Below are 26445 nucleotides of genomic sequence, written 5' to 3'. Positions count from 1 at the left end.
AACATTCTCCCATCTTCCAAAGTGCCTACATTTTACTATAACCATGCATTTAATTCCTCGATAAAAATACTTCTGTATTTTATGAGTTTGTCCAAGTCAAGACTTTACATCTAAAATCTTAGATCAGTTAAGTCTTTCAAGGTTTTGCTGGAATGCCCATTGATATTGAGAGTCAAAATTATCTACAATATTCAGGTTTCAGGGCCTGGGTATATGGATCAAATACTTGCTACACAAGCCTGAGGATCTGAGTTCAGATCCCGAGCACCCACGTAAAAACCGAATGGTGCTAGGCATGGTGGCACAACCTTTAATCCCAGCACTCTGGAGGCAGAGGCCTGCAAATCTCTGTGAGTTCGAGGCCAATCTGGTCTACATAGTGAGTTCTAGGCCAGCTGGGGCTACAGGGAGAACCTGTCTCAAAAAAAAATAAAGAAAAGAAAAGAAGGAAGAGAGAAAGAAAGAAAGGAAGGAAAGAGAAAAAGAGAAAGAAAAAGAGAGAAGAAAGGAAGAAAAGAAAGAAGAAAGAAAGAAAGAAAGAGAGAAAGAAAGAAAGAAAGAAAGAAAGAAAGAAAGAAAGAAAGAAAGAAGAAAGAAAAAGGAAGGAAGAAAGAAGAAAAAACACAAAGTTGTCAGAAAAAAAGTGATGGGGAGATATGGGAGGAGTTGGAGGGGAGGGAGTGGGCATGGATTTGATCAAAACGCCTTATATGTATGTATGAAATTCTCAATAAAGTTTTTGTAAAAATTTAAAAAAAATTGAGTCTCTGGAATAATTAAAAAGATACTTTGAAAGAAACCTATTATAATGGTTAATTTTATATCAGTTAATTTGAAACAGGATGCAGCATTCTTTGATAAATATCATTTTGATTGTATTTTTGAGGATACTTCTGGATGAGATTAAGATTTGATGCAATAGGTGAAGTGAAATAAATTGTTTTTTCTAACTCAGTGGGCCTCATCAAACCAAATAGAAGCTTGACTAAAACAAAAGGGAATATTTGCTTACTCTATTCTCCAACTGGAACATCAATGTTTTCTTGCATTTGGATTGAAATTTGCATCCTATGTTTTCTGGTTTCTCAGGGTTCCAGATTTGGACTAGATTAGAAGGATGTCAACAGCTCCAGTTTGAAGATGGCTGGCCATGGAGGCTTACCATAAGACCTGGCATTCGTAATTATAGGAGCCATATCATTATAATGAACCAGTCTCTCTCTTCTCCTCCTCCTCTTCCTCCTCCTCCTCCTCCTCCTCCTCCTCCTTCTTCTTCTTCTTCTTCCCCTCTTTCTCACTCCCTCTCTCCTCACCTCCCATCTGTCTTTGTCTCATATAATATATATATAAACCTGCACATTTGAATCTATGTGTGTTTACTACCCTACCCAGGGCAGGATTATAGTTCCAGTATGAGAATTCTGAAGCTAAAAAACAACCAGCAGCAAATGAATAGTTATATACATAGATTCAATAAAGGAGACATCAGGATCCTGAGAACACGTGTCCCCAATGCTTATTACAGAACATAACAAAAACAATCTCTATAAAAAGAAAAATAATTTTATAATATCATATATGTTACATTTAAGTCCACTGATATTTTGCTAATTCTCATCTAGGTTGTAGGTAAAAGATTTATTCCCATTATCTATCTTGCTATGTTTAGCTCCATCAACCAAGTTTATGAGCATGGGCTAAGGTTAATAAACAAATAATTTACATATCTGAAGAAGCTGGTATCTTCTCAGAGACTGTTAGTTTTAGATTGCCAGTCTCCACGCATCCTGATATTCATGAGAATTATTATGTAAATATAATATTTATGATATTAATATATAGTTATATTTCTGACCTTCTTAGATTATGTGGCTTTTCTTCCTACTCCATGGGATCATTTACTATGTTATGAGTCACAACATAGTAACAACATAGTCACATGGAGAAGAAGATAGGGAAATCTAGACTTTCATAATACAAGTGAGTCATGTAACTTGAAGATTTGGTCTTGACTATTGAATAAGTTAATGCATTTATATACCAATAAAATATCATTAGCAGACAAATGCAATTGTGCCTGAACAGAATTAAACTTTGACTAGATTTTCTAAAGGATCAGCTACAAATAAAATACATTTATTTCAAAAACCAAGTATGCAAATCTGAAAAGAATCCATTAAGTTATATTCAGTATCACAACTGATCATGTTCTAGTCAAATGTAACTGGAACCATTCAGGTACCCTCTGATTTGCCACAGAAAAACTTTATGTGCCTATTATTTAGAGGTCATTTAAAATGGGTAGTTAAACTGATATAACATAATGTCCAAAGAAATTGCTCATATTATTTGCTTATGCACTGAGAGCTCAAATAAAAATTATTTTATCATTGATCAAAATTGCTGAAGGCAAAGAACAGTGGTAGCATTTAATAGATATACTGACTGCTTTTCAGCCACAACACTTCCTGAGGTTCCTATTAGACTCTTGTATTAGTGCAAAGTAAACAAAGCCATTGTTCTTTGGACTACATTAAAAATTGACATTGACAGTCAACCTAAAAGTAGAATAGAGCTCTGGAATGTGGTGTGAAGAAGCAAATAAAAGGAGATTGGTGTTAGTAAGTGCACATTGTATGCAAGTTTGGAAGTATCACTTTGAACTTCATTGGTATGTACAATTAATGTGCTAATCAAAACTTTAAAAATTTAAAGAGAAACATTATAAACATTGAGGGCAGGTAAGACAGCTCAGTCTGTAAGGGCACTTGAAGATTTGAATTATATCACTGGAACCCAGGTGGTAGAAGGAGAGAATGACTCCTGCAAGTTGTCCTCTGATTTATACCCCCCCCCACACACACACAGCACACACACAGAAAGAGAGAGAGAGACACACACACACACCTTGGTATATGTGCCCCCTCAACAAAATAGTATAATTTGTAAAACAAATATTGACATTGGAAGCCTGGAGTGGTGGTGCCACCTTTAATCCCAGCACTCAGGAGACAGAGGTAGGTGTATCTCCGTGAGTTTCAGTTCAGCCATGGTTACATAGTGAGACTAATGTGAATGAATGAATGAATGAATAAATAAATAATAAATAAATTTTGGAACATAGACACAATTGAACTATAGTGATAGAAATCTGAACATCTTAAGCTTTAGTTTGTGATCCTATATGGGGCCACAGAACTGTGTGGGTTTTGTGAAAACTTTGATAAACTGAAAGATTTCTGAAACTGCAACAACCAAAAGTTAAAGATCAAAAGCATACATAGGGCATTCAAGTTGTTTCTGGCAGCTCCTGTGCATGTTGCAGCCTAAGGACTTCACTGCAGTCTTGGCTGTGAACCCACTTGTGCACATTTTACTTTGCATGCTGTCATGCCAAAAAATGCCTGAAACAGCTTGGCTTTGATTCAAGAATGTTGGATGTTATGAGTTGTAGTGTTCTAAAAGTTTGAATACATTTCCTACACTTACATAAACATAAGAGATTAATTATGGAAAACAGAAGCATTTAATATTTTTTGACTATCACCGATCAGTTTATAAATATAAATTAGCATGTTTTGGAATTGTTTTATGGTTGAAGGCTTTCTTTTACAAATTGCTATTGGAGTGGCTGACTTGAGGTTCATAACAATTGTTCAATAAACTTTGGCTTGGGACTAAGACAAAATTTCCAGTAACTTCAGAAATGGCCTTAAACATACTTCTGCCATTTGTGCTATGTATTTGTATTTCTGTTTTCAGTGCTGAAATTTATAAGATAAATCTATAAACTCTGAATATCTTTGAAGCTGTTCTATATAGTTCAGTATCTATATAGTTCAGTATCAACTATTCAGCCAACATTTAATTCCTTATGTAAAATTAAACAGGCACATATTTCTCAGTAGTATACAAATTTTAATTTTTAATACATGGAAAATTTATATGCATATCAAATATATATTTTAAATAAATTTAGTTATGCTATTATCAATAAATATCTGGTTGGTATGCCTATTTTATATATGCCTATTTTTATATACCTAAGGCCATTCATCGTTTTCAGGTGAAAAGATGTCATGAGTGGAAAAAGTTTAAGAAGCTCTGCTTAAGTGAACACAGACACAGGGCATGAAGTAGAGTCCTAGAATGCTGGGAATGTTATATATACATTTGAGCTGGAAAGTTGCTGTGCCAATGTATACCTATGTAAAAAAATTTAAGACCTGAGAGGTTCAATATAGTTTGGGTATCCCTTAAAGGTCCCCAGAGGGGCAGGATAAGAAGTAATGGGAATATCTGGTAGGTAGGTCCTAGAGAAAAAAGCTCTAGGTCTTATTCAGGGCATTGACTTCAGATAGATTTAAGGTAGTTCTGTGACAACACATTAGTAGTTCTTGCCAGAGAATGGTTATTAAATGAACACATTTGATCTTTCTCTCTATGCTTCGTGGTTTGAAATGTGCTCCCTCTTCACACTGTCCATCATCAAACACCTATAGTGGTATCCTTGCAAGAGCCTATATCGTGTCATCTGGATTTTCCACCTCCAAAGCTATCAGTTAAATAGATCTACTTTCTTCAAAATGTGTTTTTCCATTTACTTTATTATACTGACAAAAATGACTAATAATCTTCATGTAAAAACAAAGTAGAGAGCCAGAGTCTAGGAAACAGGGTAACTTGATAAGAACCAGTCTTGGACTTTGATGGCAGCCATCTGTTCTTGTCTTATTTGTGTTTCTTTGATAAAAATAACCTGACAAAAAGCAGTATAGGGGAGGAAATGATTTATTTGGCTGACAGCTCCAGTTGACATTTCATTATAAAGGAGAAGTCATAGAGGCAGGGTCTTTTTTTAAGATTTATCTCTTTTTATTTTGTATACATGACGGTTTCATCTGCATGTAGGTATATACACCATGTGCATGCCTGGTGCCCTGTGACACCAGAAGAGGCTGTCAAATCCCCTGGTGCTTGAATTTACAGATGGTTGTGAGCTACTATATATGTGCTGGGAATCAAACTTGTGTCCTCTGCAGGAGCAGCAGTTGTCCTTAACTACTGAGCCATCTCTCCAGTCCCCAACTACAGGATCTTGAAACAGCTGGTCATACCACACGGACAGTCAAGAGCAGAGAGAACACCCATGCTACTGCTTGCTTGTTGCTATGCTCAACTATCTTTCTTAACTCTTATACAGCTTAGGGCCCAGGCTGTGAAATGGTGCTGCCCATATTCAGGATGGGTTTGCCAACCCCAATTAACAATCAAGCCAACCCCAACAGGACAACTAGATATAGCTATTTCTTCATTCAAGTTTTCTTCCCAGGTGATTCTAGGTTGTCGCAAATTGACATTTGAAGCATCATAGGGTTGGAGAGATGGCTAAGTGGTTAAGAGCATTTGCTGCACTTGGAAAGGACCCAGGTTTGGTTCACAGCACCCATGTCAACTTGTTTACAACTGCCTGCAACTCTAGCTCCATGGTATATAAAACCCTCTTCTGACCTTTGTAGGCACTGCACTTACATGAACAAAGTGACACACAAACAAAAATACACACATACATTTAAATAAAATTTTAAATAAATCTTAATTACTAATGGTCAAACCATCCCAAATTCTTATGTGAAAAAAAGAAAAACCAAAATTGATAGTCCTGGAGATAGAATTTGGTATAAGCCAAAATATAAGGCCACGGACTTTGTTAACATACTTTTTTAATCCATTGAGTTTATTGCTAATTATTCTCTTTAATGTATCTTTATCTTAATTTATCTTCCCATAACACTATCAAGTATTAAAATGTTACAGTGTACAACAGAATATTTCATTATTTTAGGGAGCTAGTATTATGGGTTTCAGTGATAACTGAAGTAAAAATACACTTAGATTAATTATAAAATTTTCAAGTTATGATTTGGCTTTACTGACTGAGGCATCTTCCCTATTTGGGGTATTCCTTTCTCTAGTATTTATTTTTTATTGAAATTTTACAAATTTCATATAACACATCTTGATAATATTTGGAACCCTTCTTTTCTACACTCCCCCCACCACACATCCCCTCACTAGATTTCATGCATTCTACCATATATGTTAATGCCTACTAAGCCATGGTTGTGTCACCGAATGTCCCTGGGTGTGAGTCTGTGCCCTGCAGCGACCTACCCACTCTAGTACTCTGCTCCTTTTCTTCTTCCCACTGAGACTTCAGCATGCTTTTCTTGTTCTGAAAGCAGAACTTAATGTCTTGAATGTCCAGTTTCTCTGAAGAAAAACTGTCTCCTCTGCTCACCCAGAAGCTTTTCTGCAGCAGAGACTAAAGGATTTACTTTTATGTCATACTTCCACTCTCATCCACTTCTACTTTAATGCCCATATGTTGAGCACATGAAAAAATTGTAATGTTGACTTAGCTTATGGAATAATGTGGATCACAAATGCCCAGCAAGCAAACTACATACCCCACTTCTTCAGTCAGACTGACAAGAGAGCTTGGCAGTGCTTTGAACAAGTACTTTTATTTAGTATGTTTATATGAATACATAGGGCCTAATGCACTACTAGTTCCTGTGATCGTTCCTCCACACTATCATTTACTCTTTGGCCTCTCCCCTCCTCAATTCAGATCCCAGAAACAAACTTTAAATTAGGGTAGAGGGGAATAAGGACATTAGTAGAGCATATTTAAAGCAATAGTAACAAGTAAATAAGGAACAAACACATTCCTGGGAGTAATGTTCATTTTCTTGCTTTAACATGATGAGATAGCTCTCATCCCCATTTGTCAAGATGTCTCACTGTAATTCATCAATATCTCTTCAGAGACCCCTATTTCCTCTGTCATTTAAAGAGAAGTTGGCAATTTCATAGTCTTTTTCCCAGGAGGTCTTCAGTTCCACACTGCTTCGTTTGAATGAAGTTAGAAGTGTGTTATTTGCTTATGCACATGAGCCTGGGGTATGTTCCATAGCTCCACAGATCATGTAAGCAAGAACACAGTTGCAGTTGTCATAAAAGCAGAAAAACTGAAAGCCATGAAAGTAACATCAAATTCAGCTCCATTGCATGGGTGAGGTGGATTGCTCAGGCAGGTGATGGATTTGGAAATAAATTCCACAAACTAACTAATAAAGTCTTAAAGACTTATTTACTTTCTTAATTTCTTTTTTGCATTTATATATTTTTATTGAGGAATGTTTTACACTAGAGTTCCCTACTGACTAAGTTTCAGGTACAAAAACATTGACAGCTTCTTATCAAAAACTACAGGTACAATATTCATTTCCTCAATTTAATACAGACTTTCCACCACTTTTCATATTGCTGTTCTGAGTGAAAAATCCTATAGATCAAAGGCCATGAGGGACAAGTACATCATCTCTCTCTCTCTTAGGCACATTCTATGATCTTTCTATAAAAGTAAGCTGACAGAAACCTTATTTCCAGCAGTCTCACCACAAAATAGAGAACTCACTCCCAATGCTACATTTCAACTGACTAATCCAATTAGCGTAAATCTATTTACATAAATCTAAGCACAGGCACTCTCACTGAGGCCTGCATATATTATGTCAAGGAACATTTACCAGGCTAAACTACATTGTTTCCTCCATGCACAACCTGGGCAACTAGATAAGGTTATGCTTTCCTTTAGCATCAAGATTACCCTAGAATGCAAAAAAGTCCATATTCGAAGCTGTTGAAGAATAATAGTTGACCCAGTGTTTTGCATTTTGAGTGAACATTCACACTTACCAGCATACTTGAAAACAAAACCTGAAATTCTATCCACTCACCCAAAGAGTCTTTAGTTGTTCGATATGAGGCAAAATTTTGACAATAAACATTTGTTGATAAATATCATAAGATCTTACTTTAGGAATTATAATACAAAGTCATAATCACACATAAATATCAATATTACTATTATAAGGGAAGGAAGTTTCAAACAGACACATAAAATTTTGTTCACAAAGGATATCAGAATAAACAACTTCATTTTTACTCATATTGTCCATATTAGTTATATCTCCTTGTTTCCCTCATGTGGATCAGATGACAACAGCAAAACCTTGCCTCATAGTCTAGAGATGCTGACAGTCTTCAGCATCAGCAGAGTAGCTAGTGGATGGTAAATATGTAACTGTGGCTCTAAGTATACCTCAATATCAGTATGAAATCATGTTTCTCTCCTGGTAAAAGATTTATCTGTCAAAATGGTTCATGAAAACAAACATATCTAATGTCACAAAATCTATGTGTGTTCAACTTTTCATTCATTCATTTTTATGTGCTCTTGAATATGTGTGTGACAGTTTATGTGTGTTAGTATATTGTACTTTGAACAAGTTTGTGTGCTGGCAAATGTGTGTGTACTTGTATATGTGTGGATGTGTGGTCATACACATTTGTGTGATTGTGTGTGACAGTGTGCAAACATACTTTAACATATAGAATGAAGGAGAATTTATCATGAAAGACTCTTTCAGATCAAAACACCTAGGAAAGAATGTCCATGTCATATACAAAGTGACCAACACATAAGTTTGACTATCAGCATCCAAGATATCTTTGACAATGGATAAATTCCCCTACTCCAAATTCTGTCATTAAGGATGAACACTGGACTGGTTGCATGTAGATCTTACACTCATCAAAGCATTTTCTGAATGTCCTAGCTTGCACTAAGGAACAGTTTCTTGATATTGGATATAAGCTAGTATATGCATTTAGATTTGTAAAAGGGGAAATTCTAACAATTTCTCTTATATGTTATTGCCACAACTTTCTCTTTTTTCAAATGTGCATTCAAAGTAATGATTTTTTTAATAAGAAGGTGACACTACTATACATAATAAGGAATACACTGTAAACCGTTTCTCCAGAAGCAAAAATGGGTTTTGCAGAATTATTTACACTACAGTTCCGCTGGGTCTTCTAGTTAGCTGATAACCGTTGTTCAGGAAAAGGCTGGCTAGGGTGAGTGGTGCAGTCTATGTAAACGGACACACATGGGGTTTAGAAACCATGTGACCATAGTTCTTTAGCACCATGCTCGAACCCACAGAGCTAAATGGCTGCACATGGGTTAGAGCCTAGGATCTAGAGCTCATTAGCACCATGTTCCAACCAAATGAGCCCCCCAGCCAGAAACTTCTTACAATGTAGCACCCTCATACTTGGCTGGGTACTGAGTTCAGATTAACTGCTGCTGGAAAAAATCTACACATAGCCCCACATGAGATTCAGACTATTCATATGCCCAATTCTTCAAACATCCCATACATCACCAAAACTGTTGCGTAAAGTTCTGTTAGTGTATACTTTCCAGCCAAGTCATCAGCAAACATTAAAGCTGCATTATCTGCCAAGCATGGAACATTCCAGATTTCCCAGCTTTACTGAAGGTGAAAGAAGCTTGATTCTCTGTAGAGAATAGGGATAGGAATATAGAGGGGTTTTCCTAGGAAGGATAGAACATCAGGTAAACATGTAATAGCGCAATAATAATTCAAATTACAGTAGCCCTTTTACCCAAATTTCTCCTACATTTAAACAGGAGAAGGAGGATATCAGAGCAAGTTACAATTTGACTAAGAAGCACAGGGTAGTCAAGAAAAATTGTACTCTGCCTTCCCCATGTGAGGAGGCATACAGCCCATTGTCCTAGGGCCTATCCTACCAAAAGGAGAACTAAAAGGAAAGTAGTATCTCTGTCCTTAGGAAAATGAGAAGGATTTACATAGGAGGAAGAAAAAGACATAAGCAGAGCTCACTACTCACAGAGACTACTAATTCCCAAAACAGCTTACGCCAAAAGGAGAGTATAGGTAGATGGGCAGTTTACAGTGGTCACAATTGAAGTCATCTATTCAGACTAAATCTACTTCAAATATCTACTTCTGTACGTTAGTAGTAAAAGTTCAATGTTTTTTGTCTCAAGTCTGATGTTAATGGTAGGAAGGGAACAGAGATAAAAGATGAAATGAAAAGGATGGTTTGAACTCCAGTTAGATATTTCCCCCAAATTTGTCCTTGATCTGAAAAGAAATGCAACACTATAGCCAGTGTGGAAATTCACTAGAAATATTTGAAGATCTGAATTAAAAAACCTACTCTTCTTGTCACCAAGTGAGACCAGAGTAGCCAGAAGCTAACTCTGGTTAATCTGCTTCCTGATCCTAGATGCCAGCATACCCCTTACCAGTAGATAGCTCAGTGGAGACTGAATAGCATGTCATTATTAAGAAGGTGATAAAAACAAAGAGAAGATATTGGAGGAGAAAGAAATGGAAACTGAGTAGGGAGAGAAAGAGGAAAAGAATGAGGACATGGTGGAAAAAGAGGAGGGAGGAAAATGTGGTCAAAGGCAAGGGAAGAAAAGAAGAGGGGACCAGGAGGAGACAAAAGGGAATGAAGGTGATGGAGAAGATAATGAGAATAAGTCCAGTTCTCATCATGGTATCACCTTGACACCTACAACCACAGATACTCTTCAAAGAGCCTTAATAACATTGCCTCCAGAATAATGACAGTAGCAGGAGAAGACATTACTTCCTCCTTCTCTCTCCTGCTGAGTTGAAATCACCTGCAGGCTAAAGAGACGGGAATAATTAAAACAACAGTGAGCACATTATATTTTTTTTTCCAGAAAGAGAAAGACAAAACCAGAGAACACAAATTTACATGAAACAAAGGGTGGATTGAGATTTTATAGTGCAAATTTGGGCACTTTAATTTTCAGTGCATTTAAAGAGAATCCATCACCAAATTGTTATACAGCAACGTGGGGAAGTAACTCTGATTTCACAGCAGTGAACCATTTCACTACCTTATCTTTTCCTGGACATTATTTGTTTCATTTCTCATTCTCATTATCACAGAAGAGATGATATGACTAACAACTTTCATTTACAAGGCGCTTTGAATTCCCAGAGCATCCAGTGAAACTTCTGGAACAATACATTTGTCTTCTATCATGGGATTTGCTTCTTGTCCATCTAAATAAAATTTTAAAAAGAGTATGTCGGGGCTTGTACTGCTCCCGAGGCCTGCATTATCAGTGGACAAGCACTATGAACCAGGGGGCACTCATGAACAGAAAAGGCAATTGGTAACCAGAAACAGAAATGGAGTTCTAGAAACCCCAAGTGAGTGTAGAATTTTCCTTTCAGTGGCAGAGCAATGCCTGCTGCTCTAATATTCTCAGGTTGCTCAGTTTTGAGAAAGAACAAAAACAGAAGAAAAAGAAGAGCATGAAACAAAAGCAGAGAAAAGGGAACAAAACGGTGAATGATATGTACAGTGGGGTCTCACAATCCCTATACCTCCAGTACTAATCTTTCCTTCTACATATACTCATGAGAAATGAATGAATCTTAGTTTATTTTGGTCCTATTATACCTTGGATATTTTGAGAATTGATAATCAATCGCGGTCTGGGCAGCTTAAACTCTAGGCACTGAGTAGAGAAAGGAGATTTCCACTGCTGGGGACGGAGGGGGACTGGGCAGTTCATCGAAATCTTTGAAGTGTGGGAATTTTGGCACTCCTGGATTGGGATTTACCCAGGCAGGGCGTTGGGTAGGTGATACAGAGCTCAGTCGGCGGTGTTCTCCCCTGAGGCGGCTGATTCTGTCTAGCAGCATCTTCTGGATTTCCATGATAACCTTCTGAACTTCGATCCGGAAGCTGTCACTGAGCCAGCAATAGATGTAGGGGTTGTAGCAGGAACTACTAATTGCAAGCCAGTGGAGAAAAAAGTAGAGACCATTGTGGCTTGAGATGGATTCGCTGGATAGCAGCACCAGATAGAGGTTGAGGGGGAGCCAGCTGATTGTATAGAGGAGCACCACTGTCATCAGCATCTTTAGGGTCTGCTTCTTCTTCCCACGCTGGCAGATGTAAGTGTGGATATTGATGTCATCGACAGCATCATGGATCCATAGCTTTTTGGCCACATGACCATAGACACCCACCAGCACCATCAATGGCAAGATGAAGAAGAGCAGAAAGGTGCTCAGGTCAATGTATTTCCATGTGGACTCTGAAGTATATGGGAAACTGGGGAGGCAGGCAGTTTCCTCAGTTATGTTTCTAGATTGTAAGAGAGAGAAAGAAAAACTATCCATTTATTATTTTTCTTAAGTTCCACAGCCAACTGCATGACAATTAGGACTTAAATAAAAGATATATTTGTTTAAAGTTTGTGTCTGTATCTGAATCTAAAGCCAGGAGGGCTGGGATTCACCTGATCCACACTTGTGTACCACATAGAAAAACTCTGGCCCCATAGGTGGAAATGATAAGCCGAATAACCCACTGCTTTTAGAGTTTTAGGGAATTCATGAAAAATTACAGTTTACAGAACTTTAATTTTCTACCCACATTGTGAAATGTGCTATTCCGGCCTCTAATTCATAAATTAATCCTCATGGCTTCCAAGGCCTCAGGTGGCTACAATACTAGCATTGATCATTCTGTGTTCCTCTTACCCAATCTCCACTTCATAAAGCTTCTGGTAAATGGCATGTGGCAAAGCAGCACAGGTGCTCACAATCCAGATGATAATGATGCAAACATTGCCTTGCATGGGACTAATCCGGGCCTTCAGGGGATAGAGCATCACCTGTAAAGAAAAGGAACCCACCCAGCTTAGTTCAGCAACTCAAAATTAGGGTTACTTATTAGACATTCATAAAGTGATCCTCTGATGAAAAGGTGCAAAGACTTGGTATGTATGTAGAAATGTGCTTTGTGTACTAGTTCATTTGGCATGTAATATAGCATTTATGAAAGCACAGTGTTGCTACATTTCAAGAAATCAGGAATCCAAGTGAACTCACTTCAGAGCTCCTGACTCTGTTAGCAATTCTGATTAACTATGCAATCTTCCCTGCTTCTCGTCCTCTGCCTCACTTCCTTTTAATAGGCTTCTAAGCGTCCTCCAAACTCTTTACTCCTCAACTCTCTTCATTCCCCCCACCTTTCAATTTCTCAACCTTGCCTCACAGAGTTCACTCATACCTTCCAGACTCGACCCATACTCAGACTTGAAGCCACATCTACTTTTAATCAACACTTTCCTCTTTCTTCCTTTAGCCAGTCCTGCAATGCAGCAAATAAGAAAGGTTTTCCAAAAGATAACATGTATGATTTTTTTTATTTCTAAATCTCTGTTCCTGTATAACCACAGAAGAAAAATGGACGCATTTTTATTACATTTGATTTGGTGAAGTTTATATTTCAGCACGTTACAATATCCCTAAATTATATATAAACACATTTCTTGTCTCAAGGACTCAGAAAACTTTCTACATTTGTGGTCTTCCTTGTCTCTGTATACCTAAAAGAAGACTAGCCTTTATGAGATCTGGGAAGCACATACCCGATGTCGGTCCAGGGAAATAGCAGCCATGCTCATCACAGTTACATAGGCACAAGAGTACTGGGCAAAGCGACTGAGGTGGCATGTCATCTTTCCAAACACCAAGGAATTACACAGATAGCGCACCTGTAGGAGAGAACGTTTGGTGACACAGGGACTCAGCCCTGTGTCCATCCCTCTCCAAAGCCCCCAAACACAAATCAAAGCCTCCTTGCTTCACCAAACTGCTGGCATTATTCTCTGAAGCAAAGAAATATTTTTCACACTGCAGGTCTCATGATCTTCCCATCATCTCCCCCACAACACTCTGGCTTGAAGATATGGAGGGACACTACATCACAAAAGCTGTTTATGACCTTCAAGCCCAAGCACAGCATTTGAAAAGTGGAGAAACTGAGGGTGAATTTGTGTGGCAAAACTTGGTATTCACATGTCAGCCCAAAGCTCACTTGCAACAGGTCCCTCAGCTTTCTGGGCAGCTCAAGACTCTCTGAGCCTCTGCCATGGCCAGATACTAATTCAGAAATTTAACAGCAATCCTGCCAGTCTGTTTGTTGTCCTCCTAACTCATTTCCAAGCTCTTTTCAAGGTTTCTTAGCCACTGTTCTAGTCCCTGTGCAAATATTCCCCAAATGAACCCTTTCCAGCACTCCCTCCCACCACAGAGCACTCACTGGTTGCAAATGCAAAGCGGTACCTTAGCTCTTGCCCTGCTCCCCAGGCCACCCTCCTCAGCACCCCATCTTACCATAGTGAAGGGAGAGCTGAGAAGAGCGAGCATCATGTTGGTCACAGAAATGTTGACAACGAAGAGGCCGGTGGCAGAGTGTACCCTCTTGTACTTCATAATTATATGGTTTAAGACCCAGTTTCCTACGATGGCAGCAAAGACCACTATGGTGTACCCTATCATTAGCCAGAACTGTACCTGCTCATCCTGAGATACAGTTTCCAAATCTAGGGGACCTGATGTGTCGGCCAGGTCACCTGTGTTTGGCATGTGGCCTGGCAGCTTATCCACCATGCCGTTGCGGCCAGTGCCCCCCACCGCAGATGCAGCATTGGAAATGGCCTGAAACAACTGGGAGGTGGTGGAGGTGATCAGATCATCATAGCCACTTGGCACACTCAGAGCTTCAGGAGTCAGCTCGTCTCCATAGCTCATGGTGCCAGGGCTAGGGAAAGTCCCTTGGGGCAGTTCTGTGGTGGGGGCGTCCATCCTGATGCCTTTAGTGGACCCTGAGGTCCTTAAGCTACTGGCTCAGGGGGCTCCCCAAGAAAGGAGAGGCGAGGTGAGGCCCTGGACAGAGATCCAGACAAGGTCTGCTCAAGGTGGAGCTCTGACCTGATAAGGTGTTCTCCAAGGTGTCTGAGGTGGGGAGAGGGAAGAAGTGGCAGGAACCAGCCAGAAGGACTGGACCCGCTGAGTGTGAGCAGGTGCACAGAGCTGAGCTGAGCAGCTGAGCGCGGGGGCAGGCGAGTGCGGCGGGCTGCAAATGCTCTGCAGCCTGAGAAACTCCCACAGCACCTGATCTAAAGTGGAGATGGCCGCAGGCTTCTCTCCAGCACGCTTCTCCTCTGTCCTGTAGATAATTGTTCCGATTCAGTTTCTGTTGTCTTCAGTCATCAGTCTGTAAGTCTTTCTGTCCATGGCCAGCTAGCGCTGGAGGCTAAGCGGAGCGAGGCGCTGCCGCTCTAGCCTCTAGCCGGTGCGTGCAGAGCGGGCTTTCTGCAGCTGCCCTTTATAGATAAAGTCCAGGTACCCGCGCGGGAGCCAATGGAGAGGCGCAACTCAGCCCCCGCCCTGTCCCTCTGGGCCTGGCGCCTGAAAGGCTGGTAAAGTCTTTGCGGCTCCAGTCTCAAGCCCCTCCTTTCGCCTCTCTCCTTTGGCTCTCCTTTCCCAATCCTGCAGTTGGGAGCATGGATTTATGTGATGGATTCTTCTTTTGACTCTTCCCTCCCCATTATCTGCTTTCACCGTCTCCTCTTTCCCTTGCTTTCTAGTTCTTTTCTCCACCACCACTCCAAGCACCGGCTAGCTGTGGTACAAGGTATTGAATGGGGACTATGGAGACAGTAGCGTTTGGACCTGCGAGCGAGGCAAGCTGCCTGGGGAGATTGCTCGCTATCAAAAACCTGCAGATTTGGGGTTTTCGTAGAGAAAATGAGACAGAGTGCCATTGGAAAATCAGGAGGGAAAACTAATTTTATATAAAAAACCGAGGGTCCCCTGAAGTCGGCTCAACATGATTCTCTGCTTTCTCTACCCTCAAAACTGCGTGCAGCCACCAGGAAATTCTGCTCCTGCCCTCTGGAGACACTGCACCCTCCTGACACCCAGGAAGCAACACTTCCGGAAACTAGACTGTGTCAAGTTAGTCATCAGGCTAAAGGGTGAGTCCCTGAGGAATGTTTAGGATTTGGAAAGCTTCTGCAAATCAATGCTGCCAGAGTCTAAAGCAGCAGAAAGGAGATGGATCTTATTCAGTGTAGTTGCAGTGGAAGAGTCTAAGGCTGGTGGTCCCAGGCTACCTTTTCAGGTAATTTTCAGCTACATCTCCAGTCCCAGAGGTGTTAGAATCACAACCAGAACAAGTAAACTGCCTCTCTAGAGAGAATGTGGAGGACCTAGGTCTTTCATAAAGTGTTATTTCCCTATTATCTGTCACTCGTCTCCCACTAATTTGTATGTAGAGAAACTGAGGCTTGAGGCATATGTTAAGGAAGGTCAGAGAAAAAAAGGAAGTTGAAGCAACAGAACTAGAAACAAGAATGGGGAAGCCTGGGCATTCAGAGACCTTTACTTTGCAGCAAGCTGTCATTTTGTTTAAGAAACCCTGGTGTTGGCAACAGATAGTCTCATGACTTCCTAGCCACCCTTTACTGCCCAGGGACTGCACCTCTATTCTAGAGGAAACAGAAAGGAAGATATTATATCTCAATAATGTCACTAGTTACTTATTAATGCATAACCAGACACTGATTTATCACCATCACCATCCCTGTCATTGTCCAGGCTTCAAAGATCACCGAGCAGCCTTGAAAAAGACAAGCAAACTTCTGCCACACTTGCCTGTGTGTTTCTGCACTGAACATGTCTTTCTGCTTATGTATTAAGAAAGTAAAGCACTGAAGGCGATCTGAGGGTGTCACAGTCTTTCTGGGGTGCTGTGTCTTGTAGGGAGACGGAGGTAGACAAGCTAATAGTGAATAGCTGATCACAGAGGAGCAAATTATGTTTTTCTTGATGGCACACAGACCTGAGATATTTAAATAAACACATTTGAAAGATTAAGTAAATTTTAGTTCTATTACACAGCTCCATCCTAGAGCTGGCACTAAGTCAGGGTATGTAAATCACTGCTCCCTAGATTGATCCTTATGCAAAGCTTTCATAAGACGTTTTTCAAAGTATATCAACTTGGTATCCAGGAGAAATCTTCTCTTTGTTCAGTGCTAACCTAACTTCCACGGTTTCCAAATGACTTAAGATAAGGTGGTGATATAGGCTTGAAAACTTCTAAAATCTAACTAAAATGCAGGGTAGCAATATTAGGGTTCTGTTATAATCAGAAATGCAGGAGCAGGACCATGATTGCTAATGTGTGATGTTGGCCTGTACTAGCATGTTATCGGTATTCCTCATTCTCTTTGGCCTCTGAACCAGATTTTCTGCATCTGTCAAAAAAGGGGTTGGGAAAACTTAGCTTTCATAGGAGTGTGCATTCAATACAACACTAATAGTGCATTCTGTAAAGAGAAATGATGTATATCACCTCACACTGACATTCTCACACATTTTTAAACTTGGAGCCCAGTTTCATTAATGTGTATTAGTTGTATAAATTAATGGGGATCACTAAGGCACTTTCATATATGTTTATAATTAATTTTTCATATTTTACCCCATTACTCTCCCCTCAACACACTTGTCCCTTTTCTTCCTCACATTGTCCCTCGTTTGTTTTAATGCCTCTTTTCCCTCTAAATTATGCTTTTGACAGAAAACATGTGATACTCAGCTTTTTCGTTTGGTTGTTTTTTTGACACCACATTTTGCTATCAACTAGGCTAGACTTAAACTTCGGATACTCCTTCCTTAACCTCATGAGTACTAGGATTACAGGCATGTCACACCAAACCAGGCTCAGTGATTGCCTTTGTGAATCTCACTCATTTGTCTCTGATACTATTGCTGTCTCTCTTTTCCTGTATTCCGGGTCCTGATACAAATGTGAGTTCTTTTCTCTTTTTGTTTTGGAGACAGGGTCTTCTTGTACCCAAAGACGACTTAGAATTCTCTACGAACTCGGCCTGTAGACCAGGCTGGCTTCAATCTCACAGAGATCCACCTTCCTCTACCTCTCAGGTTTTGGTGTTAAAGGCATATGCCATCACACCTGGCATGTGAACTCTTCTTGGCTGTCAAGACCTCAGTGTCCATGAATTACCCGAGACCTTGCAAGGTATGTTCTGAAACACAGTACCCTTAATACCCAAGGTGGAAGTCTTGGGACCAGTAAGCCATCTGTGTTTCCCGTCAATCACTGGAAGAGGGAGTCAGAGATTGGAAGCAGAAGAGCTCTGCATAGTCTCTATTCCTGAGAAGCTTGAAATTGCACTAAAGGGAAGAAACCACACCCAGGAAATAGTTAATTACAGGAAGCCATAAGATATGCAGACAATCAGAGCTATAGGAACAAATAGTACAAGATGAGGACAGAGGAAGCTTTGCAGACAAACTAGCATTTGATATGGGGGTGGGGACAGTGCAAATTACCCAAAGGACAGAAATGGGCAGAGAACAGGAGAAATTAAAGCATCAACCCCCAAAGTAGGTATAATACAAAGAGCAGAAATGCTTCTGGTTTGTTCCAGGTACAGAAAATAAATGTTTTCAGTAGAAAGTTTAGCATTTGTTGTTCCTATGCATTTCTCTAGCACTGTGATCTTTTTCTGAGTATTTCCATGGAGATGGTGTAGTTGAGATTAGAGGCAAATAGTTACATAGCATGGATGCTGGAAGAGAAATATGCCATTGTACAATAAGAACCAGGAAAAGCAATTCACACATGCAATACTTTCGAGTTACCTGCTCATCTAGAACTATTTTGCTTCTCTCCTCCATTCTAGTCTCTCTGTCCTCTTTTACAATCAGACATTTGATGCTGAAAGAGATATCAACTATTCTCAGATAAATTCAACCTTCTCTCTGGGCCTTAACAATGAGCTACTCACTATACCCAAACCAAAATATTTTCCATGAGAACTTTAACAGTCCAATCTATAGAAAATACAGGCCAAATTAATCTCATTAGAAAATCCACTCTAACCCTCAATGACAAGTAAGCTTCCTCTCAGGCATAAAGCTTCAAGTTCTCACAATTGTGTTCCTCTGGGGGTGCTCTGTCTTGGTGCAAACCATTTGACTATTCTTCACAATGGGTATTCTCCCCCGTAAATTTACTGTAACGTCTGCCTTTTGAGTCTTAAAAAGGAAAACAATCAATTAAGCAAACAAAATCATGCACAACAGGAATAAAGTACCTGTATTATCCACTAAATCAATGGTGTCAAACTTGTTTTCCAAGTCCACAGTGGGGAAAAAAAACCCTCAATTTTTCCCAGTGGGTCTCTGGATGCCCTACTTATTGCTTGTATACTGACAAAGGAAAGAGAAATCACACTTGTTCATTGTGCCTCAGCATTCAGAGAATGTTGACATTTTACTTCTAAACGTAAAAGTCCAGTGGATCAGGAAGAACAATCAAATTCTGCATTGGTCCCAAACCCGACTTGATCTTCCTAAGACAAGAAGTCCTTTGACACAAAGGAAAATCCTGATACAAACTCCTCTGGGTCTCACCTTGGCCCTTATCCTGCTTTTTCTGGTCTCTATCCAACTTTCATTTCAAATCCTTGTAAGTTCTTTCAGTTATCCTGTCAATAACTCAAATTCCACTCAGCTTAGTGTCCTTATCTAATATCTGGTGATGGTCATCACCTTTTAACTTTCAACACAATTCCTCCAAACTGATTACTCACTGAATTGGTTGGCCTCTCTGTTCCTGAGTGATCATTAAAACTAGTGACCAAATCAGTCACCCCCCCTTTGGATGCTACACCAGGCTTACAAGTCTGTTATTATAATAATCATCTCCTATTGGGGATAGTACATTCTGATGTTTCACCTGCTGCCTTGTAGAGCTCCAGAGCCAGATCCTGATTTTACTCCCATATTTCATCCTTTCTGCTGTCTTTTTTCTCTCTGTTGGGCTCAAAAACAATCCATGATGACTCATGCCCAATTTCAGAATCTTCCCGAGTACAAAGGCTGTCTTTGCAACAAAAGCTACTATGTCCAGTTCCATAGTAAAAATAATAGCTAAATACCCCTACTATCCAGAACTTCAGAGAAGGCTAAGCCAAATTTTGATCAATGTGGCTATATGCATTTATAGCCCTAGCAGATTTGACTAGCTGGGGAAAAGATCTCCAGAGAAAGAATAGTCCCACTGCCAGTAAAGGCAAGTAGTAGATGCAAAAGCCTAGGGTGATAATATTTAAAATGAGGACCTAGATTATCTTATTAGTAACTGCTGGGGATAATGGGTCAAATAAGACAATCAAAGGTGAATTTCTGAATTAAGATGTTCCGTGATTATAAGTTGACATAATCAAGATGCACAAGATCCATGTAAGCTAAGCTCATGCTAGACAAAAACCCAACATAGAAGTGGGGAAACAGATAAGAAGCCCCAACCTTAGCTGAGAAACTGTTGGCAACCAATGACTACTGGGGAAGGAAGAGTTGGTTTTCCTTTAGGGAATGACACTAGATATGTTGAAGAGGATCCAGTGGATGGACTCATACTGAGGGACATTTGGAGATACAGACATGGCTGGATACACCTTAACATACATGGCAGAATTCATGAAATCCTGTGGGGGGTATAGATAGGGAAGAGTGTTTAAATATGAACAAGATGTATGAAATTTGCAAAAATTCAATTTAAGAAATGCTAAGAAAGAAAATAAATTCCATGATTATCAGTTCTTGTGGCAACAAGCCTAGTTGATTTTCATCCTATGGTGTTTTAGGTTTTAGTTGTTTCCAGTTAAGCATGTTGCCTCTTGCCCTAAGTTTGTCTTCATCACTTTCTCAAGCAGCTGTGGCTGTAGGATCAAGATACTGGGAAAATATGAGCAACAGATTGAAGGGATGGGTTTCAGAGACCAGTTAATCCATCCTCCCCAGTATGCATGGGAGAGACCTGAGGCTCAGAGAGGACTGTTGGCTGGAGCTAGGAAGCTGAGGCCCCAGTTGTTTTCCTGTACTATTCTCCTTTTTTTTTTTTTTTTTTTTTTTTTTTGGCAGGTCTCCATTTCCATCCAACTGGAATTCAGGAAATGATATGACATTTAAAATGTTAGTGTTCACTGAGATAATCATGTTTGTACTCATATAACATTTAAATAATAAAATAAAAAGCAGTGGCACTTTCAAAGAACAAAGAGACCTAAGATCACCTTCTCATATATGGGGATACTAAACACTAAACCCAAGGGATAAGTTTGATAATGCCACAAAAGTTGAGTCATCACTAGAACCCAAGTCCCCGAAGTGCTATCTTCAACACTCTTTCCCTTGACTTTGGTCTCTTCATTCACTATTTCTGTGACTGTTTATTCCATTGTTACATATTGCTTATTCCCATCTGGTTGGTTTTGAGTGATCATCCTTGGCACACAGTGTACTGCCAGTTAATGTAAGTTAAATGAGAACATGAATGCTGGCTTTTAATTGTCTCACTACTTTTGGAATCTTAAATTTGGGAAGTTTCTGAGAGCCATCTGATGAATCTTCACATTTCTTTTGGTTCAGAGGATTGTGCCGTCTAAATATTTTCACAATTGGGAGTTATGAACAGTGACTTCTGAGTTATGCTTTGTTCCTAACTTGAAGTATAATGAAAATTAACATAGAGTTGTTCTTTAGCCCTCTCTAGGCTTCAGGTTCCCTAGCCTGTACAATTAGGGATACTGATTTAGTCTTCTAAGGACAATTCTGACTCAAATACCATATTATGTTAATCATTTCCATAATATACAATAATAAAGCTATATTTTATTTTAATATTTAAAACTGCAGATATGGCATATTTTCTATTTCCCTTTCTATTGCTGTGTCAAACACCACGACCAAAAGCAACTTTAGGGAAAGAAATGCTTTATTTCATGTTAAAAGTTATACTCCATTATTGAAGGAAGTCAGAGCAGGAACTTGAAACAGTAACCATGGAAGAGCACTGCTTGCTGGCTTACCCACAGACCCATGCTTAGCTAGCTTTCTTATGCAGCAGCCCATGCCCCATTGCACAGGGAATGGTGCAACCCATTGTGTGTTGGACCCTCCTGCATCAATTAACAATTAAGAAAATGTCTTACAGACATGCTCACAGGCCAATCAGACCTAGGATCCCTCTACTGAGGCTCCCTTGTCAGGTTCTGTCAAGCTGGCAATTAAAGATAGCTGGCAATTAAAGATAACTAGGAGAGTATATAAATAATAAAAAACCACCTCTACCTTCAGTATCTGTAAATGTACCAGAAATGTAAGAGTGGGAGCAACTCTTACATTTACCTTACAAATACAACAACATTGGGTAGAAGCCATGGAAAGGCAAAAGTACAAGGAAAGGAGGATGAGATCCTGGAATTTAGCAGATTACCACTTGTTGCCAAAATAGTGAACTGCACATCACTTGCCAAACTTCCCATTAAAAGTATATCTACTGTAGTGTGCATCACACACTATTCAAATATTTTATGTAGCAAGATAGACAAGATAGACAAGTCATATAAAGAAAATGAGGTGTTTCTGGTTCAAAGATTGTATGAGCTATGCCACTTAGGGAAGGTTATACTGAGGATGATACTGAAACAAATCAGAAGGACTCAATTAAGCCAAAAGTAAAGGAAGGTAGTGGTATCTCAGGCAGAGCACAGATGCCCTGAGATGAGTACTGGTTTGCAGTGTTTAGGAAAAAAGAAAGAACACCAATATAGAGAAGAATTAGCAGACACAAAAAGAAACTGAAAATTGTTTCAGAGTTCTCAATTTCAAAAATAAAAAGGATTATAATAAATCTCGCCAATACAAAGATTTCTACAATCTTATTGTACATGTATGTGTATGTATTGTGCACGTGAATGTGGGGGATGCATGTGCGTGGATGCATATGCATATACATGTTCATATGGAAGCCAGAGGTTGACCTCAGGTGTCTTTCTTAATCACTTTCCATCTTATTTTTTGGGACATGGTCTTTGCCTAAACCTGGAGCCCACCAATTTGGTTAGAGTGCCTGCTAAACTCGTGGGGTCTGCATCTCCAGTGTTTAGATTACAAGTGTACAACACAGAACCTGGCTTTTTATGTGGATCGAACTCAGGTCTTAATGCTTACCCAGTAAGCACTTTACCAGTTAAGCTACCTCCCCAGCCAGAACTTTTTAAGTCTTTTAGATGCTTTCTTAATCTTCCCATCATCTGATGACAGCAGCATCTTTGCAGGCATGTAAAATTATACTCACTTCATTGACAAGGAAAGTAAAGTTCAAAAGCATGAAAGTCACATGCTCCTGGTCATACAATCAGATTTACAAAAATGTAGGTTTCATTTTCTCATTCATTCATTCATTCAATCATTCATTATCATATCTTCTGGCTTCATGGTGTGATCGTTTTTCACTATAGCCTCCTATACCACTCTTCCCAGATTCCTGTAATGTGCCAATGCATTTCTCCTTAAACATGGCCATCTGACATGGAGGCAGGATTGGGGAATTTGGAGAAATAAACAAGGCATAAACTCTAGCCACACATTCTGCACTGTCTATGTAGGCTTATTGTGTATGCTCGTGGGATTTAACCTCTGTTGGTGACACTTGTCCTTACCACTGCAGATAGGACACTGGCCACTAATACAAGTGAAGGAAATTGGGCTAAAAACAGTGGTTATGGATTCAGGCAGCATCCAACAATGCTGTCTGGAGAAAGCAGTGTGCTTGGCAGGGAGCTTGTCTCATTGAAAGCATATTATTTCAAATATCTTTAAAGATGTAATTCATATTCTTCTCACAAGAGATCACCAAACAACCATCTGCCCATCTTCCTTTAGCTGATGAATGGCGATTTAAGCAAATTATTATTGTTTTATATTTCTGCATTTTGAAAAGGCAATGTTTACCAAATTTATTCAGATTGGGAACATGCTCCCTCCCGCTTTCTCACAGATGATCTTTATGTCTCTTTGTTTAATGAAAAGAACATTAGTCACTGCTGCCAAGAGACCAGGGATTTTGGTTCCCTTTCATTTCTTTTCTTGGATAAATCCATACAAGTCACTAAGCATCACTGAGCCTTGGCTCCTCAGCAGTAAAATGAGCACACTAATCTCTGTCCTTCTACCCTCATAGGATGGCTATGGCTTCAGCAAACCGTGTTTAACAATAAGGCATAATAACCACATGAATTTACTATTTGGCTTACTATGAGCTCTTACATCCCTCTCTATCAAGTGCTTGTCTCCTTTCCATGAGCATTCCAAGTTTTGAACACAGAAATATATTTTCCAATGATTTTATAATCAGTTGGAGAAAGATGTAAGAAATATTAATCTTGAAGATCTTGCCATGAACTGAAGAGTAAGTTTAGTTAAATTCTTTCTACTTGGTACAAAAAAAGGGAATAAAATAAAGATAGCTGGCCCTGGAAGGCTACTATCATGAATAAGTACTTCCTACCATCCATAGCTCACCTCAGCGAACCATTCTTGCAGATAACCCCTAGTCCCTTACAACTCAAAGTGCAACCTAGAACACCAGTATCCGTATTATATGGAAACTTGTTAGAAATACAAACTCTTAGGCCCCACTACCAGGCTAGCTGAATCATATTTTGAATTTTAATAAGTCCCTCGGGAACCTAGTATGCATATAAAGTTTGAGAAGCCTTATGCTAGCTCATAAGTCCAAGTACAACACGTATAGTATTTAAAATATGCTTATTTTAATTGAATTATCTAAATTAGTACGTTAATTGAAATAGATGTGGCCCAAGTTTCATTTCTGTTGCTGTAATAAAATACCCTGACAAAAACAACTGAGGGGAGAATGGAGCTTATTTCAGCTTATGATTCCAGGTTCTAGTCCATTATTGCTGAAAAGTTAAGGCAGGAAATTAAGGCATCACAGCCACAGTCAAGAAGAGAGAAAGCATTAATGTATGGATCATTCCTTGTCTTTTTTTCTCAGCTTGCCTAGTGAATGCCCACAATGTGTTGGATCTTCCTATATCAATTAATAAGCAAACCAGTCCATCACAGACATATTCACAAGCCAACCTGATATAGGTAATTTCTCATTAAAACTCTTGCCTCAGGTAATTCTAAGTTGTGTCAAGTTGACAGTTAACCAGCACAGATGTGAAACCAATTAGCCTTTCAATTGTAATCAGCCTGCTGTTTTAACTCAGCTATAAACTGGAATCACCCAACTAGCTTTAAACGCCACTGATGCCTGGAGAAAAGTGATTCTCTCCCAGCAGTCATTGATTGCCTATACAGCTCTACATCTAGAGGGGAGGACCATGTGACGTTTCCCCATCCATGTTGGCATGTCATCTGGTGTTATCATTATGCAGGTTTTGTTTAGTCAGCCATGTTGTTGGGATTTCTAGAAGACACTCTTTTGTAGTAAGCATCCTGGTCCTCTGGCTATTAAATTTTTTCCACCATGATAGGTTATTCAATCCTGAGGGATCAGCACTAAACACATGTACATACTAGCAACATTAAATGGACTCAGTAGTTTGTGTGTGTGTATGTGTGTGTTACACTAATAATTTAAGAAGAAGACATTACGAAATTGAGGTGGCAACGTGGGAGGAGTTGGGAGTGAAGGAAAGAGTGAAAATGATGCAAATACAATACTCATGCAGGAAATTCTCCAAAAAATGAAATTACATAAAAATATCATTCATTGCATGATCCTGGATACTCTTGTATTAAACCTCACCCACCTAGGGTTCAGGGATTATTGCAGAAGACAGAATGGAATGATTGTAAGAGCAGGGGTGGTTCATACCCAAAAGGAAACCACTCTTACAGGTGCCTGGGAACTTGCTCCTATGAACTTACAGAAATGGTGACAGCATGCACAAGACTCAGCAAACTCAATCAGATAAAAACCAGCATAAATCTTTGGAAATGGGCAGGAGACCCCAACTTTAGTCAAGGAACTACTGCAGCTGATCACTGCTGGATGAAGGAGAATTTATCTTCTTTAAGGGGGTGAGGACAGATAGGGTGACTAGACTCTAGTGGATGAACTTACACTGAGAGACAGCTGGGCACACAAATTTGACTCAATAGACTTTAACATATATGACAGAAATCTCGAGAAATCCTGTGTGCAAACTGTGCGGGGTGTGCATAAGGGAGGTCTAAATATGATTAAAATGCATTGTATTAAATCCACAAAAATTCAGTAAAAAGTATACATTGAAATATATATATATATATATGGAAATGGTTGCCATGGACTGGAAGGATAGGGTGATAGGAAGAGATTGCTAATAGATATGAGTTTTCTTTGGTGGATAATGAAAAACATTTTAAGGTTAGATAGTGAGTTATAGTTGCACAGCTCTGTGAATGTACTAAAAGTCACAGAACTGTACTTGTTAAGAGTGTGGTTTTCATGATAAATTGTATCTCAATACAAATAAATGATAAAAAATAAATCCAAAAGGTTAACACTCATGCCAAAGTCCATCCTCAAAAGATTTTTATATCATTAGCATCTTGGGGTCTGGATATTGTGGACTTTTGAAACTAATCAAATGATTATAAATGTGCATCAACATTTGGGAGCCAGCAGGCAAAAATAGCTTGCATGGGTATAAAAATATGCTTGTTCCCATTAGGAGGGCTGGACTGTTTTAGTTAGAATAAAATAGACCACTAAGAGAAGATTTAATGCAGA

General features: G+C 39.3%; 1 protein-coding gene across 1 annotated transcript; it reads right to left on the bottom strand.

The window, feature by feature from the left end:
• Positions 1 to 11321: 11321 nt before the first annotated feature.
• On the bottom strand, positions 11322 to 14668 carry LOC103743140 (probable G-protein coupled receptor 83). The gene is made up of 4 exons (XM_008844364.2): positions 14145 to 14668; positions 13397 to 13522; positions 12504 to 12637; positions 11322 to 12105 (listed from the first exon to the last, which is right to left on the bottom strand). The coding sequence occupies exons 1-4, from the start codon at positions 14613 to 14615 to the stop codon at positions 11457 to 11459; spliced, it is 1380 nt and encodes a 459-aa protein (XP_008842586.1). The 5' UTR covers positions 14616 to 14668; the 3' UTR covers positions 11322 to 11456.
• Between the last annotated feature and the right edge of the window lie 11777 nt (positions 14669 to 26445).

Source organism: Nannospalax galili, unplaced genomic scaffold, assembly GCF_000622305.1.
Source record: "Nannospalax galili isolate Female #2095 unplaced genomic scaffold, S.galili_v1.0 scaffold280, whole genome shotgun sequence".
NCBI lineage: Eukaryota > Metazoa > Chordata > Mammalia > Rodentia > Spalacidae > Nannospalax > Nannospalax galili.
The sequence above is the reverse complement of the archived record's forward strand: the minus strand, read 5'-3'. Positions and strand labels throughout refer to the sequence as shown.

Excerpts from the sequence above, each read along its gene's own strand:
- LOC103743140 (XM_008844364.2), bottom strand. The coding sequence starts at position 14,615 with ATGGACGCCCCCACCACAGAACTGCCCCAAGGGACTTTCCCTAGCCCT. Across the intron at positions 12,638-13,396 it reads TTTCCCTGGACCGACATCGG|GTGATGCTCTATCCCCTGAA; the intron begins GTATGTGCTTCC and ends TTTTCTTTACAG. Across the intron at positions 12,106-12,503 it reads CTTTATGAAGTGGAGATTGG|AAACATAACTGAGGAAACTG; the intron begins GTAAGAGGAACA and ends CTTACAATCTAG.